Below are 16,299 nucleotides of genomic sequence, written 5' to 3'. Positions count from 1 at the left end.
TATATAGAGGTACCAACTAGAGAGAATGCAATGCTGGATCTCCTTTTAGGGACTGAGACAGGACAGGTGACAGAAGTATGTGTAGATGAACATTTTGGGTACATTAGTTTCAAGTTAATTGTGGAGAAGGATAGGTCTGGGCCTCAGGCTGTGATTCTAAATTGGAGAAAGGCCAATTTTGAGGAAATGAGAAAGGATCTAGAATGCATGGATTGGGATAAGTTTTCAGGCAAGGATGTGTGAGGTAAGTGGAGGACCTTCAAAGGTGAAGTTTTGAGAGTACAGTTTGTATGTTCTTGTCAGGATTAAAGGCAAGGTTAGAAGGCAGTGGGATCTTTGGTTTTTGAGGGATATTGGGGATCTGGTTTGGATGAAGAGAGGTGTATAGCAGGTATAGGCAACACGGAGCAAATGAAGTACTTGAGTATAAAAAATGCAAGAAAAATCTCAAGAAAGAAATCAGAAAGGCTAAAAGAAGACATGAGATTACTTTGGCAGACAATGTGAAGGAAATCCTAAGGGTTTCTACAGGCATATTAAGAGCAAAAAGGACAAAATTGGTCCCCTTGAAGATCAGAGTGGTTGGCTTTGTATGGAGCCAAAAGAGAGAAAGGGCACAGAATTGTGGGAAGTAAAGAAATCAAGCAGTGAGGTTATGGAACCTATACAGATTAAAGAGGAGGTCGTGCTTGCTGTCTTAAAGCAAATAAGTGTGGATAAATCCCCAGGACCTGACAAACTTGAAACTTGTGGGAGGCTAGTGTAGAAATTGCAGGGCTCTGGCAGAAATATTTAAAATGTCCTTAATCATGGGTGTGGTGTCAGAGGATTGGAGGGTAGCTCATGTTGTTTCGTTGTTTATAAAAAGTTTCAAAGTAACCCTAGAAATTTTAGGCCGGTGAGCCTGACATCAGTAGTAGGTAAATTATTGAAGAAATTGGATATACAATTATTTGGATAGCATGGACTGATTAGGGATAGTCAATGTGCGTGGTAAGTAGTGTTTAAACAATCTTGTGATTTTTGAGGAGGTTACAAGGAAAATTGAAGGAAAGGCTGTGAATGTTGTCTACATGAACTTTTGTAAGGCATTTGACAAGGTCCCACATGGGAGGTTAATCAGGAAAGTTCAGACGTTAGGTATTCATGGTGAAGTAGTGAAATGGCTTTGACAATGGCTGGACGGGAGAAGCCAGGGAGTAGTGGTGGATAAGTGCTTCTCAGACTGGAGGCCTGTGACTAGTGGTGTGTGTCAGAGATCTGTGCTGGGACCATTGTTGTTTGTCATCTATATTGGTGATCTGGATGGTAATGTGGTAAATTGGATCAGCAAGTTTACAGATGACACTAAGATTGGAGGTGTTGTGGATAGTGAAGAAGGTTTTCAAAGCTTGCAGAGGGATCTGGAAATGACAGATGGAATTTAATGCAGATAAGTGTGAGGTGTTCCATTTTGGAAGGACACGGCGAATGTTAAGACACTGAGGAATGCAATAGAACAGAGGGACATGGGAATACAGATGCATAATTCCCTGAAAGTGGTGTCACAGGTGAATAGGGTTGTAAAGACATCTTTTGGTATATTGGCCTTCATAAATCAAAATATTAAGTATAGGAGCTGGGATGTTATGGTGAAGTTACATAAGACACTGGTGAAGCCAAATTTGGAGTACTGGGTGCAGTTTTTGTCACCTAACTCTAGGAAAATGATCAAAATGATAGAAAGAAAGCAAAGAAGATTTACTAGGATGTTGCCCTGACTTCAGGAACTGAGTTACAGGAAAGGGTTAAACAGGTTAGGACTTTATTCCCTGGAGTGTAGAAGAATGAGGGGAGATTTGATAGAGGTATTTAAAATTATTAGCGGGATAGATGGAATAAATGTAGATGGGCTTTTTCCACTGAGGTTAGGTGAGATACAAACCAGAGGACCTGGGTTAGGGTGAAAGGGGGGAAAGATTAGTGGGAACATGAGGGGGAACGTTTTCACACAGAGAGTGATGGGTGTGTAAATGAGCTGCCACCTTAGGTGGTGAAGGCAGGCTCAATTATAACATTTAAGAAGAATTTGGACAGGGACATAGATGGGGGCGGTATGTGAGGCTATGGTCAGGTGCAGGTCTGGAGATAATAATAGTCTGACACAGACTAGAACGGCCTGCTTCTGTGCTGTAATGTTCTCTGGTTCCAAGAAGAAAAACCTGACCCTTTTTGTCAGAAATAGATATAGGTGCATGTGATTCATCTGGTTTTTGAGTCAAAGATAACCAGCTAAATCATTAGCTGAACTGAAAGCAGCTTTATTGCAATTCTCACCATTCGGAAATGTGACCGAGTTCCATGTTAAGTTCTAACTCGGGTGGGCTCAGTTTTAACATTTAAGAAGAATTTGGACAGATACATGGATGGGAGCAGTATAGAAGGCTATGGACTGGGTGAAGGTCAGGGGGGCTGGGCAAAAAAAGTGGTTTGGCACAGATAAGAAGGGCTGAAGGGGTCTATTTTTGTGCTGTAGTGTTCTATGATTCTAATTATGTGAATGGAGCACAAATTTAAAGGAAACCCCATTCTTAACAATTGCAGTCAGCTAATTGACTCCCTTTAAATTTTGTTGAAATAATGTTTCTTCTGGTTTGCATTTGTAGCGACCTGCTATCTCTCCCATTAACTTCCTGAAAGCTTCATCACCTCCATGGTTTAACCAAGGAGCACAACAGGACTGTTCAGAATATTTAAGATATCTATTAGACAGGTTAGTTGAAGACTATAATTTCTTTGCCTGAGATGTATCTATTAATCCATGATAACCACTTAATGTTCATATTTGTCTGTTACATAATAGTTAAGTAGTTGATTTATTGAACCTTTTATGACCAGCTTTGCTGATTTCAATCTCAACTTTTGTAGTTTGGTTGTAAGTAATTCCTAATTATAAATGAAAGTTAGAGCTCATACTTACTCGGTCATTCGCCTGTAGTTTCCTGCTCAAGGCCTTCCAACGGTAACCAGGCTGTAGCTAAACTTAATTTCAACTCCTCATTTATCTTCTTATCTTGGTGTTAGTGTCTGCAAGTTTTACTTACCCTGCCAGGTTTAGAGCAAATCTTCTGTTTCCATTTGCTGGGTTGGCTTGGCAATTTTTTGGTCTAAGTTTGTAAATTTTCAGGAAAGCTGATGCTTCAGAGAAAGGCTGTGTTTCGTCCATATTTATTATTTAATTAAATACTTTTAATTGTTCAGCTGTTATTCTTCTCAAGATACAAGTTAACCTTTCCCCTAATCACAGGTTCACTCTACTGCCAAGGCAAAAATTCTTCTTGAAGTGTGTGATGATGTAATGGGGAAGGGGGGTGTATTATACTGACTGCTTGCTATTGGCCATGGCTGTAGAGATACTTCACCCTTATGGTATAACAGATGGAGATGATTTCCCACTGGCTAGTTAGTGGTGGTTATAGTCTGTTCATAAAATTGATATGCCATAGATATGGACCATGCAAGTATTATACTAATACTGGGCTTTTATTAACAAACTATAACTACCACTAAACTGACCAGTGGGAAAGCATCTCCATCTTTTATACCAGTAGAGTGGAGTATCTCTACAGCCATAGCCAATAGCAAACAGTCAGTATAATAGCCCCTCCCCCCTCCATTACATCATCACAGAGTGCCATATTATTTAAAACCAGTCACCAATATCCTGTCTGGCAGATAAACCATTCAGAACGATGTACACAATACAGGATAACCTTAAGAAGTCTCACAGCATTCATATGAAGTAAAAAGGCAATTAATAAAGAGCAAGAGGCGGCTATATGTGTGAGGGAGAAGAGAAAGATGCAGAGAAAAAATAGAGGAGTAAAAAGGGCAAGCGGTTGGGTAGATGAAGGAGGGAGGGAGTTAACAGAAATTGGAGGTCAATATTAATGATCTCTGGTTGAAGACTGCTGAGATGGTATTAATATGGTTGGCTACCGGGAGGTTCTTGCTGTTACAGCAGACAGAGCAAAGGTGCACAATGAACCATCTCACATCTGCAGACAGACTCCCTGATGCACAGGAGGCCATGTTGGGAGTTCCTGCATATTCACAGGAGGTGTTACTTCACTTAGAAGATCTGTTTGGGTCTCTAAATAATGGTAAGGGAGATAAGCAAGTGTAGCATTGCAGTCACAAGGGTAAATACCAAAGAGGTGATTGGTGGGAAAGGATATGTGGAGGAATAATGAAAGAGGGGAAGATGAGCTTGCTGGTTGGATCCCATTGTAGGTGGCTTAAATTGCAGAAACAGAGAAAAATAGGTGCAGGAGTAGGCCATTTGGCCCTTCAAGCCTACACGGCCATTCATTATGATCATGGCTGATCAGTACCTGGTTCCTGCCTTCTCCCCATACCCCTTGATCCCCTTAGCCACAAGGGCCAAGTCTAACCTACTCTTAATATTGACAAAGAACCGGCCTCAACTACTTCCTGTGGCAAAAAACCCCACAGATCTACCACCTTCTGAGAGAAGAAATTTTTCCTCATCTCAGACCTAAAAAAACTTCCCCTTATCCTTAAACTGTGACTCTGGTTCTGTTTTTTTCCCAGCATTGGAAAAAACCTACCTGAGTCTAGTCTGTCTAATCCCTTAAGAATTTTATATGTTTTTAAAAGATCCCCCCCCCCCCCCCCCACCCAATCTTCTAAATTCCAGAGAATACAAGCCTTGTCTGTCCAACCTTTCTTCATATCCAAGTCCTTCCATCCCTGGTATTATTCTAGTAAATCTTCTCTGCATCCCTTCCATGGTGAGGATGTCCTTCCTCAGATAAGGCAACCAGAACTGCACACTGTACTCCAGACATGGTCTCACCAAGGCCCTGTACAGCTGTAGCAGGATCTCTGTACTCCTGTACTCAAATCCTCTTGCTATGAATGCCAACATAGCATTCATCTTCCTCACCACCTGCTGCACCTGCATGCCCACTTTCAATGACTGATGCACAGCGACACCCAAGTCTCTCTGCATTTCCCCTTTTCCTAAAGAGATACCATTTATATACTAGTTCTCTTTCTTGTTCTTGCCTCCAAAGTGGATAACTTTGCATTTATCCACATTTATATTGCATCTGCCATGTCTTGGCCCACTCGCCCAACTTGTCCAAATCATTCTGCTCCCTCCTTGTGTCCTCAACACAGCAAACCCTGCTACCCAACTTGTCGTCTGCAAATTTTGAGATATTGCTATCTATTCCCACATCTAATTCAGAGATGTATATTGTAACATGTTGATGTGGAGGCTAGAGGGGAGGTAGGTAAAGACCAGGAAAACTATCTCCTTGTTATGACTGGGAGGGGAAGGGGCCAAGACAGATGTGCAAGTGAAGAAATTTCTCCTTTTTTCAACTCTAAATGACCTAGCCCGAATGTGGTGACTGTCACACTGCCTTGGCTCCAGATTTCTTTGCAAGGGAAACATCCACATGGATAAGCCTCAACCTCACCTTTCATTCTTTTAAGGCCTTTTTATGGTGCACTCCGCAGTAAAGCTGGCTCATAGGGGGGGAAAAAAATGAATTTACCTTTTTATGGAGAAGGCTTATAAGACTGATCCAGCGTTGACTTCATAGAGCAGTGTCTGGAGCCATCTTCCAGAGCTGAGGGAGGTGGGGCGAGTGATGCAGTAGCGCCACCCATCACCATGACGTCATCTATATGTGTTGGCGTGAAAAATTAATGTAGACATTCCCTCCCACCCAAAATAACAAAAAACTTTAGCCATCACTAATATGACCAGAGTAATATGATTGATGTGAGTAATAAATATCTGAACACACTGAGCATTTTAAAATTTGCGCTCTTGTGTCGTGGGTTGACGACATCATCGTGACGTTATCAGCCTACCCCTTTGCAGCCGTTTTCAGCGACATTGCCACCTCTGAGTGAACCCCCTCTCCCAGACAGATTGGACTTTGCCTGCTGAATCTGCCCTCAGAGCTTTTAAGTGAAGTGATGTAAAGACAGACAATATCTGCCTTTACATTCACTTATTTTTCCCCATTATAAAAAAGCTTTTAAACTCTGGTGAATTGGCTCCTCACTAATTCAATCTCTTGTAGTGGCAGCTACACTGCTACTGAAAGAACACACAACCAGATGGGTTGAGCTCAGTGAGCAGAAAACTGGTTTATGGCTGAGAACCGTGCTGGGTTGCGCTGACATCACTCGGGCATCACGTAGTCCCCCAGCGCAGGCTTCTGAGCCTGGTGCTGAGAAGAAGGGGAAACCCCTGACGGTGCCATTTTGGCCGGCTGCCCCGCCACGAGGATTACAAGCGGGGCCGGTTCACCTGCCTAGTGGCATGCCGCCACACAGCACCCCTCCCTCCCAGAACCGGCGCCAATGTTCTTTTTAGCTCGGCGGCCTTGCTTTTTAGGCTGGGCCACAATCACTGGTGCGGTGGGGTTGAGGAGAACTGGCTTCAGCCTGTCCACAGTAAACAGCTCCCGCCTGCCGCCGATGTCCAATGTGAGTATAGACCCTGAATGCTGGACAACCCTGTACGGCCCCTCGTAAGGTCTCTGCAGAGATGCCGTGGGCGGGCCCCGCCGAATAAAAACGTACTTTGCAGAGTGCAGCTCGCTGGGGAAGTAAGATGGCCATGCGCTGTGTCTGGGTGGCTGTGGAGGTGCAAAGGAGTCCAAGTGGGCCCGGAGGTGGGGAAGTAGCTCTTGTGGCGACCCCTGGGGGTTGTGAGGCGCGTTGATGAACTCACCGGGCAGTGTCAGCGGTGCGCCGTAGATCGGCTCAGTTGATGATGCCTGTAGATCCTCCTTGGGTGCGGAGCAGATGCCCAGGAGTACCCAAGGCAGTCCGTCCACCCAGTCAGGACCGGTGAGTCAGACCATAAGTGCCAACTTAAGGTGGTGGTGCAGACGCTTGACCAGCCCATTGGCCTGTGGGTGATAGGCCGTGGTGTGATGTAGCTCTATCCCCAGCCTGTTGGCAAGCTGTGCCCAGAGCGCAGAGGTGAACTGGGTGCCCCGATCGCTAGTGAGATGATTTGGAATGTCAAACTGGGCTACTCAACTGTGCAACAGCGCTCAGGAGCAGGGGTCCGTGGAGGTGTTCGGCATTGGGATCGCCTCAGCCAACGAGTGGTGCGGTCTACTACCGTGAACAGGTAATGGTTGCCTCGTGAAACTGAAAAGGGCCCGATTATGTCCACGTGAATGGCTGAACCGTTCCTGGACGTGCTCGAACTCTTGCATGGGCACCCTGGTTTGCCTGTGCACCTTGGACATCTGGCACTGGGTGCATGTTCTGGCGCAGCCCACGATCTGCTTCCAGAATCCCTGCCAGACGAACCACTCTGCCACCATACTGACCGTGGACCTGATGGACAGGTGCGAAAGGTCGTGGATGTGATGGAAGACTTACTTGCACCACTGCTGGGGAACCACTGGCCGTGGGGTGCCCATGGAGACATCACACAAAACGGTGCCTTTGCCACTAGGAGTCGGTAAGTCTTGGAACTGCAGGCCCGTGATGGCAGTCCTGAAGGCTCACGTCTCCTCGTTGGACTTCTGGTCCCAGACAAGCTGGTCAAAGTCGAGGCTGGGTGTCAGTGCGCAGATGGCCGGTCGTGGAAGTGCATCGGTGACCACATTGTCCTTCCCCGCCTTGTGCCGAATGTCAGTGGTAAATTCTGACACGAAGGAGAGGTGACGCTGTTGGCAGGCTGACCAGGGATCCTTTGCCATTGCGAGCACCTGAGTGAGGGATTTATGGTCAGTGAAGATGGTAAAAGTTTTCCCTTCCAAGAAATAGCCGAAATGCCGCACCACCAGGTACATGCCCAGTAACTCACGGTCGAAGGCGCTATACTTGCGCTATGGTGAGCAGAGAAGCTGGCTGAATAATGCCAGTGGCTTCCATTGTCCATTCACCTGCTGCTCCAGGACAGCGCTGACGGCTGTGGCAGAGGTATCGACGGAGAGCACCGTATGCAGCTCAGTGTGCGGGTGGGCGAGCATGGTAGCCTTTGTGAGGTCGTCCTTGGTGGCCTTGAATGCACTGCAGGCCTCTGGGGTCCAGGTGAGTGTTTTGTGCTTGGCTGTGATGAGGGTGAATAGCGGATGCATGATGTGCGTAGCTCCTGGGATGAATCGGTTATAGAAGTTGACCATACCCGCGAACTCCTGCAGCCCTTGAGGTTGTCCAGGCGTGGGAACTCCTTGATAGAGGTGACCTTTGTAGCGGCGGGCATGGTTCCTTCGGACGTGATGCTATGGCCCAGGAACTGCATGGACTCTTTACCGAACTGGCACTTGGCTGGGTTGATGGTGAGGCCGAAGTCGGACAGCCGGGAGAAGAGGGTGTGCATGTGGGCCTTGTGTTGCGCTCGATCCCTCCTGTCAATAAGGATGTCATCCAAGTAAATGAAGACGAAATCCAGGTCCCTGCCCACTGAGTCCACGAGGCGCTGGAAGGTCTGAGCAGCGTTCTTTAGCCCGAACAGCATGCAAAGGAATTCGAAGAGCCGAAGGGGGTGATGATGGCCGTCTTGGGTATGTCCTCAGGGTGCACCGGGACTTGGTCATACTTGCGCACCAGGTCAGCCTTGGATAAAACCCTCGTACCATGCAGGTAGGCTGTAAAGTCCTGGATGTGAGGGATGGGGTAATGGTCAGGAGCTGTTGCTTTGTTGAGCCCTGGATAGTCTCCACAGGGGCAACAGCCACTGGAGGCTTTTGGGACCAGGTGGATTGGCGAGGCCCACGGGCTGTCAGAGCGCCGAATGATCCCCAGCTCCAGCAGATGCGAAAACTCTTCTTTCGCCACCTGGAACTTGTCAGGCGGGAGCCGACATGCCTTGGCGTGAACTGGTGGTCCCTGCGTGGGGATGTGGTGGAACACCCCGTGACGCGGTGAGGCAGCGGAGAACTGTACTAGTGACCTGGCGTGGAGCAATGTTTGAGGCTTGGACCAAGAGGCAGAAATAACTGTCACAGGTTGAAGAAATTTTTGGATATTGAAGGAATAGAAGTGATGGGTCATGGAAACAGAGTGAGGTTAGTATTATTACTAACTGTTCAAGTAGCTTCAAAAAGCCTACTCCAGTTCTTGTTTCTATCTATCCAATTAGGGATTATTGTGCTGGGTTTGTATCAGATTCAGTGGGTTCACAGAGAGACGTCTGTACACAAGTGTCACAATCAAAGGTAATTTTATTGTACATATGGGAATCAAACAGGGGAAGACATCAAACAGTATGTAATCATTCAAACTACTCAATAACTATATAGACATTCACAGTGGATCCAGGTTGGACTCCAATACCAGTGGCTGATTATTCTCCACACGGTACAAGTCTTAAATACTATAACGGTGTAAGCAGGCACATTGGATGCAAGGTTCCTCGATACCAGTGGCTGCTTACCCTACCGCACTCTTCCACATGTATTTCTTTCTTTGGCTTTGCTTCGCGGACGAAGATTAATGGAGGGGTAATGTCCAAGTCAGCTGCAGGCTCGTTTGTGGCTGACACGTCCGATGCGGGACAGGCAGACACGGTTGCAGCGGTTGAAAGGGAAAATTGGTTGGTTGGGGTTGGGTGTTGGGTTTTTCCTCCTTTGTCTTTTGTCAGTGAGATGGGCTTTGCGGTCTTCTTCAAAGGAGGTTGCTGCCCGCCGAACTGTGAGGCGGCAAGATGCACGGTTTGAGGCGATATCAGTCCACTGGCGGTGGTCAATGCGGCAGGCACCAAGAGATTTCTTTAGGCACTCCTTGTACCTCTTCTTTGGTGCACCTCTGTCTCGGTCGCCAGTGGAGAGCTTGCCATATGACACGATCTTGGGAAGGCGATGGTCCTCCATTCTGGAGACGTGACCTACCCAGCGCAGTTGGATCTTCAGAAGCGTGGATTCGATGCTGTCAACCTCTGCCATCTCGAGTACTTCGATGTTGGAGATGAAGTCGCTCCAATGAATATTGAGGATGGAGCGGAGACAATGCTGGTGGAAGCATTCTAGGAGCCGTAGGTGATGCCGGTAGAGGACCCATGATTCGGAGCCGAACAGGAGTGTGGGTATGACAACGGTTTTGTATACGCTGCACCATTTAATCGGATGCAGGGATCGACAACAAGATAGACAACAGACTCGCCAAGGCAAATGGCGCCTTTGGAAGACTACACAAAAGAGTCTGGAAAAACAACCAACTGAAAAACCTCCACATACTCACATACTCACAAACAGACTTCTAGTGGCTCTCCTGATCCCTGCAAAGAGTAGTTCACGGACAAGTTGCTCTTGTGACTTGGTGTGAGCTTGCAGGCGCCTCAGATTGAAGAAACTGCCATCCGTGCGGTACTGGATGTAAACAGCGTCTTCATTGTTGAGGTCTTTCATGGCTTGGTTCAGCATCATGCTGAAGAAGATTGAAAAGAGGGTTGGTGCGAGAACGCAGCCTTGCTTCACGCCATTGTTAATGGAGGAGGGTTCAGAGAGCTCATTGCTGTATCTGACCCGACCTTGTTGTTTTTCGTGCAGTTGGATAACCATGTTGAGGAACTTTGGGGGGCATCCGAGGCGCTCTAGTATTTGCTAAAGCCCTTTCCTGCTGACGGTGTCGAAGGCTTTGGTGAGGTCAACAAAGGTGATGTAGAGTCCTTTGTTTTGTTCTCTGCACTTTTCTTGGAGCTGTCTGAGGGCAAAGACCATGTCAGTAGTTCCTCTGTTTGCGCGAAAGCCGCACTGTGATTCTGGGAGAACATTCTCGGCACACTAGGTATTATTTTATTTAGGAGAATCCTAGCGAAGATTTTGCCTGCAATGGAGAGCAGTGTGATTTCCCTGTAGTTTGAGCAGTCTGATTTCTCGCCATTGTTTTTGTACAGGGTGATGATGATGGCATCATGAAGGTCCTGAGGCAGCTTTCCTTGGTCCCAGCAGAGCTTGAAAAACTCATGCAGTTTGGCATGCAGAGTTTTGCCGCCAGCCTTCCAGACCTCTGGGGGGATTCCATCCATACCTGCTGCTTTGCCACTTTTCAGTTGTCCACTTGCCTTATATGTCTCTTTCCGGGTGAGGACCTCATCCAGCTCTAGCTTTAGGGGCTATTGAGGGAGCTGGAGCAGGGCGGATTCTTGGACTGAGCGGTTGGCACTGAAAAGAGATTGGAAGTGTTCTGACCATCGGTTGAGGATGGAGATCTTGTCGCTGAGGAGGACTTTGCCGTCTGAGCTGCGCAGCGGGCTTTGGACTTGGGGTGAGGGGCTGTACACAGCCTTTAGAGCCTCGTAAAAACCCCTGAAGTCGCCAATGTCAGCGCTGAGCTGGGTTCATTTGGCGAGGCTAGTCCACCACTCATTTTGGATCTCCCGGAGTTTGCGCTGAAGATGGCTGCATGCGCGACGGAAGGCTTGTTTCTTCTCTGGCCAGGACGGCTTTGTAAGGTGAACCTGGTGGGCAGCTCGCTTCTTTGCCAGCAGCTCCTGGATTTCCTGGCTGTTTTCGTCGAACCAGTCCCTGTTTTTCCTGGAGGAGAAGCCCAGTACCTCTTCAGTGGATTGCAGTATGGTAGTCTTCAGCTGATCCCAGAGGGTCTCAGGGGACGAGTCCATGAGGCGGATTGCATCCTCGAGCTGTGCTTTGAGGTTTGCCTGGAAGTTTCCTCTCACTTCGTCTGACTGCAGGTTTCCAACATTGAACCTCTTTCTGGGGGCTTTACTATTCCTGGAATTTGGCTTGAAGTGAAGGTTGAGCTTGCAGCGAACCAGCCGGTGGTCAGTGTGGTATTACGCGCTGGGCATGACCCTGGTGTGGAGCACATCTCGTTTGTCTCTTTCTTGCACTAGGACGTAGTCCAGGAGGTGCCAGTGTTTGGATCGGGGATGCATCCAGGTAGTCTTCAGGCTGTCCCTCTGTTGATAAAGGGTGTTTGTAATGACAAGCCGCTGTTCTGCGCCGAGCTCCAACAGGAGGCGCCCGTTGTCATTGCACTTGCCGACACCATGCTTGCCCAGGATTCCTGGGCAGGTTTCTGAGTCTTTGCCGACGTGAGCGTTGAAGTCGCCAAGGATGACAACCTTGTCGGCTGTAGGGGTGCGTTGAATGAGGTTGCGCAGATCAGTGTAGAACTTGTCCTTTTCTGCTTGTTCCGCCTGGAGGGTTGGAGCATAGACACTGATGAGGGTGATGCGACGCTTGTTTTGAAGGGGGAGTCGCATGGACATGATCCGGTCCGAGTGGCCTGACGGGAGGTTTTCGAGTTTGGAGGCAATGGAGTTCTTGACCATGAAGCCTACACCAGATAGGTGTCGTTCATCCATAGGCTTGCCAGACCAGTAGAGTGTGTAGCCCGCGCCGCGTTCTTGGAGGCTGCCTACATCTGCAAGGCGGACTTCACTGAGAGCGGCTATGTCGATGTCAAGTCTGAGGAGTTCATGTGCGATGAGGGCAGACCGATGTTCAGGTCGGTAGCTGTCAGTCTTGTCTAGCATGGTTCTGATGTTCCAGCATGCTAGCTTGAGTTTGTAAGCATCTTTTGAGGGGGAGGACGTGGAGGGGGAGGACGTGGACGCGTCCTCAGGCCTGCGCAAAGGATCTTTTAGGTGGAGTGCAGTGTCCGCAGTACTGACCCCACCCTTTACACCCATGGTTCGTGTGCTGTGGCCAAGCAAGCTGGGACGTGGCAGCAAGGTCCTTGGGTCGTAGGTTTTATATCGGAGTGGCCTTCTCCTATGCAGGTTTCTTACCCGGGCTGGAGGGGCCTGCCTCCCCTCCTAGATCGGACCATACTGCCCAGACCGGGGCCAGGGCCGCCGCTGCTTTCCCTGTGCCCGGACCGGGGCCTCCACCTGCTTGGCTCTGCCGAGGTCGGGGCCACCGCCTCCCCCTTGCACCCACACCATGAGGAATTAGCAGGTGTTATGGGAGAGAGTGGAGAAGCAGCACCATAATCAATAAGTTACAATATGTACAAATAGTTCCTTCCTGTCCATGTGTCTGAAACATTGCAACTAAAATTGGGACAAGCAGTTCTCGTGTTTAGAAACACAATAGCTGCAACTGTCATGGAGCAGGCAAGGTTCAATTAACAAGTCCATAACAAAAGGTGGAATTAAAAGAGTGCATAATAAAGGTTGTAAATGTTGTTAAACTGGAACTTACTGTGGGAGAGAGCCCATGGTAACAGTTCCTACTGCTAACTGGGCATCTAGGTTTCTATGAATAGGTTTATTACTGTAGTGGCCCACAATTGTGGAGATTGGGCCGGCACATCGCGCGGCAGCAGACGCGGACAGAGATCGCTAGAGCGACTGCCAGGACAATGAACCAGAGGGGGTAGAAGCTGGGGCAGCATCAGACCAAAACCCTAAAATGGTGTTGGCCAAGCTGCCCAGCTAACTCAACAGAAACAGGCTGGGGAAGAAGGGCATTCATGTTCATGGCAGTTCCTGCCCACTATTGTTATTCATGTGGCTGACTCCGTCAATCAGCAAAAACGACGGGAACTTGAACAGTATAAAAGCAGCCTTTCCAGCCCAAATAAAGAAGTGAGCTTAACTTTCCACACTGTGTGTGTGTGTTTCTTTGCAGCGGTCAGCTACAATTGGTGACCCCGACGGTTTAGAAGGAATGGAGAACCTAGCGATGGAGAATGAAGCAGCATTCAGTGCAGTTGGCCTGGAGCTTCCGTCCTTCTGGACAGTTCGTCCCAGTGTGTGGTTTGAACAGGAGGAGGCTCAGTTCCAGGTCCAGGGCATTACAGCAGAGACCACCTGGTACTACCATGTGGTCACCACCCTGGATCCTCAGACTGCAGTCAGAGTGGCCAACTTTATCCACAGGCCACCGTCGGAAGGCACTTACACTGCCTTTAAAGAGCTATTAACTGAGACATTTGGACTCTCACAGTGAGAGCAAGGAACACATTTGTTCCACTTGGATGGACTTGGAGATAGATCCCCGTCGGCACTCATCAATGAGATGCTGGCCCTCGTGTTCAAGCAGGCGTACCTGGAACAGATGCCTGAAGACATTCAACTGCTCCTGGCAGATATGGATTTCACCAACCCCAGAAAGTTGCAGCACAGGCAGACATTCTGTGGAAACAGAAACAGAAGTGCTCGGCTCTCATGGAGCTCATAAAGAAGTCCAGCAATCAGACCAGAGCAGTCCCAAGCAAGGAACAGCAGACAAGAGGCAGGAGCGAGTCCAGCAACAGATGGTACTCTACCACCGGAGATCAGGCACCGAGGCCTGCCAATGCCAATCCACCTGCGAGTTCAAAGGAAATGACAAGGCCAGCCATTGCTGATGGCCACGACAGCTGGCCACCAAGAGTGCCTCCTGTACATCTGGGACAGCCTGCTCGGCAGACGCTTCCTGGCGGATACAGGAGCAGAAGTCAGCGTGATACCCCTGACAGGGTTGGACACTAGGTGTAGGTTAGCAGGACCCACGTTGAGGGCTGCCAACAACAACAGTATATGGACCTATGGTACTCGTGGGGCCGAGCTGCAGTACGGGGGCAGTCACTTCTTGTGGGAGTTCACGCTGGCTGCGGTGGAACAACCACACCTCAGAATGGATTTCCTGCAAGCCCACAGCCTCCTAGTGGACCTTAAGAGTAAGTGACTCATCCACACCGAGACCTACCAGACTATCGCACTGAGGGGCGCTAGGTTTCCGGCAATGCATCTAGACTCCCTCCACAGCTCGGAGGATGAGTTCTCCAAGGTGCTAGTGGGATTCCCTGCAATCCTTTCCCCTCAGTTCACAGCGGAGATGCCTCGACACCGCATCAGACATCACATCCTGACCAAGGGCCCACCTCTCCACGAAAGGGTGAGACGACTTCCTCCGGAGAAGCTCCGACTGACCAAGAAGGAGTTCTGCAAGCTCGAGGAGTTGGGTGTTGTTTGCCTGTCAGGCAGTCCATGGGCCTCACCCTTGCACATGGTGCCTAAAGCAACTGAGGGCTGGAGACCATGTGGCGACTATCCAGCTCAACGAAGCCATCACTGCGTTCCACACATCCAGGATTTTGCAGCAAACCTGCACGGGGCAATGATATTCTCAAAAGTGGACCTCGTGCGAGGATATCACCAGATCGCAGTGAATCCTGATGACGTCCTGAAGATGGCCATCATCACTCCATTTGGGCTGTTTGAGTTCCTGAGGATGCCATTTGGGCTCACAAATGTAGCACATACATTCCAGTGACTGGCAGATGCAGTGGGCCGAGACCTGGACGGCACTTTCGTCTACCTCAGCGATATCCTTGTGGCAAGTAGAACCTGACAGGAACACCTTCAGCACCTCCAAAATCTCTGTAGTCATCTGCAGGAGTTCAGCCTCATCATCAACCTGGCCAAATGCCAGTTTGGCCTGAACACCATCGACTTCCTGGGCCACAGGATTACAAAGGACGGGGCCACACCACTGCCCGACAAGGTAGGGGCCATCCGCAGCTTCCCAAAGCCCAGTACAACCAAAGGTCTGCAGGAGTTCGTGGGGATGATAAACTTTTATTGCCGATTTATCCCAGCAGCTGCCCGAGTGATGCGCCCTCTGTTCATCCTGATGTCTGGCAAGGAGAAGGACCTGGCCTGGGACGACTAATCTGCACGTGCGTTTGTGGAAACCAAAGTCCTGGCCAAAGCTGCACTCCTGACCCACCCCAGACCAGATGCACCCACGGCCCTCACAGTCAATGCTTCAGGAGTCCTGGAGCAGCAGATAGAAGGAAGTTGGTACCCACTAGCTTTCTTCAGCAAACATCTGCGGCCTCCTGAACTAAAGTACAGTGCTTTCGATAGAGAGCTGCTGGCGCTGTACTTAGCCATCCGCCACTTGGTAATTTCTTGAGGGAAGAGCTTTCACGGACGACAAACTACTGACTTTTTCCCTGGCTAAAATCTCAGATCCCTGGTCATCCCGCCCACAGAGACACTTGTCTTGCATCTCGGAGTACACTACCGACGATAAGCACATCTCGGGCAAAGACAACATGGTCGTGGACGCCTTGTTAAGACACAGCATCCATTCCCTGGTCAATGGTCTGGACTTCGCAGCACTGGCAGAGGCACAGCTGCAGGATGACGAGATCCCGCAGTACAGGACCACTGTCACAGGCCTTCGGCTTCAGGACGTTCCAGTCGGTACAGGTACTATCACCCTACTGTGCGACATGGCCACTGGGCAGGTTGAACCTATTGTCCCAATGACATGGAGGCGACGAGTTTTTGACTCCATCCATGGGCTGTCACACCAATCCATCAGGACTACAGTCCGGCTGGTGGCC

The 16,299-nt window shown here is 49.0% G+C and overlaps 1 protein-coding gene across 7 annotated transcripts in view; it reads left to right on the top strand.

The window, feature by feature from the left end:
- The window catches only part of LOC138739266 (ubiquitin carboxyl-terminal hydrolase 35-like), a 151,259-nt gene that overhangs the window by 88,177 nt on the left and 46,783 nt on the right, over positions 1 to 16,299 (top strand). For all 7 annotated transcript variants that reach the window (XM_069890988.1, XM_069890986.1, XM_069890989.1 and 4 more), the window contains one exon: positions 2,646 to 2,752. In XM_069890988.1, coding sequence (XP_069747089.1) covers positions 2,646 to 2,752 — 107 coding nt within the window. The remainder of the gene's footprint in view (positions 1 to 2,645; positions 2,753 to 16,299) is intronic.

This window comes from Narcine bancroftii, chromosome 7 (assembly GCF_036971445.1).
Source record: "Narcine bancroftii isolate sNarBan1 chromosome 7, sNarBan1.hap1, whole genome shotgun sequence".
Lineage (NCBI taxonomy): Eukaryota > Metazoa > Chordata > Chondrichthyes > Torpediniformes > Narcinidae > Narcine > Narcine bancroftii.
This window is presented reverse-complemented; position numbering and strand designations above follow the sequence as displayed.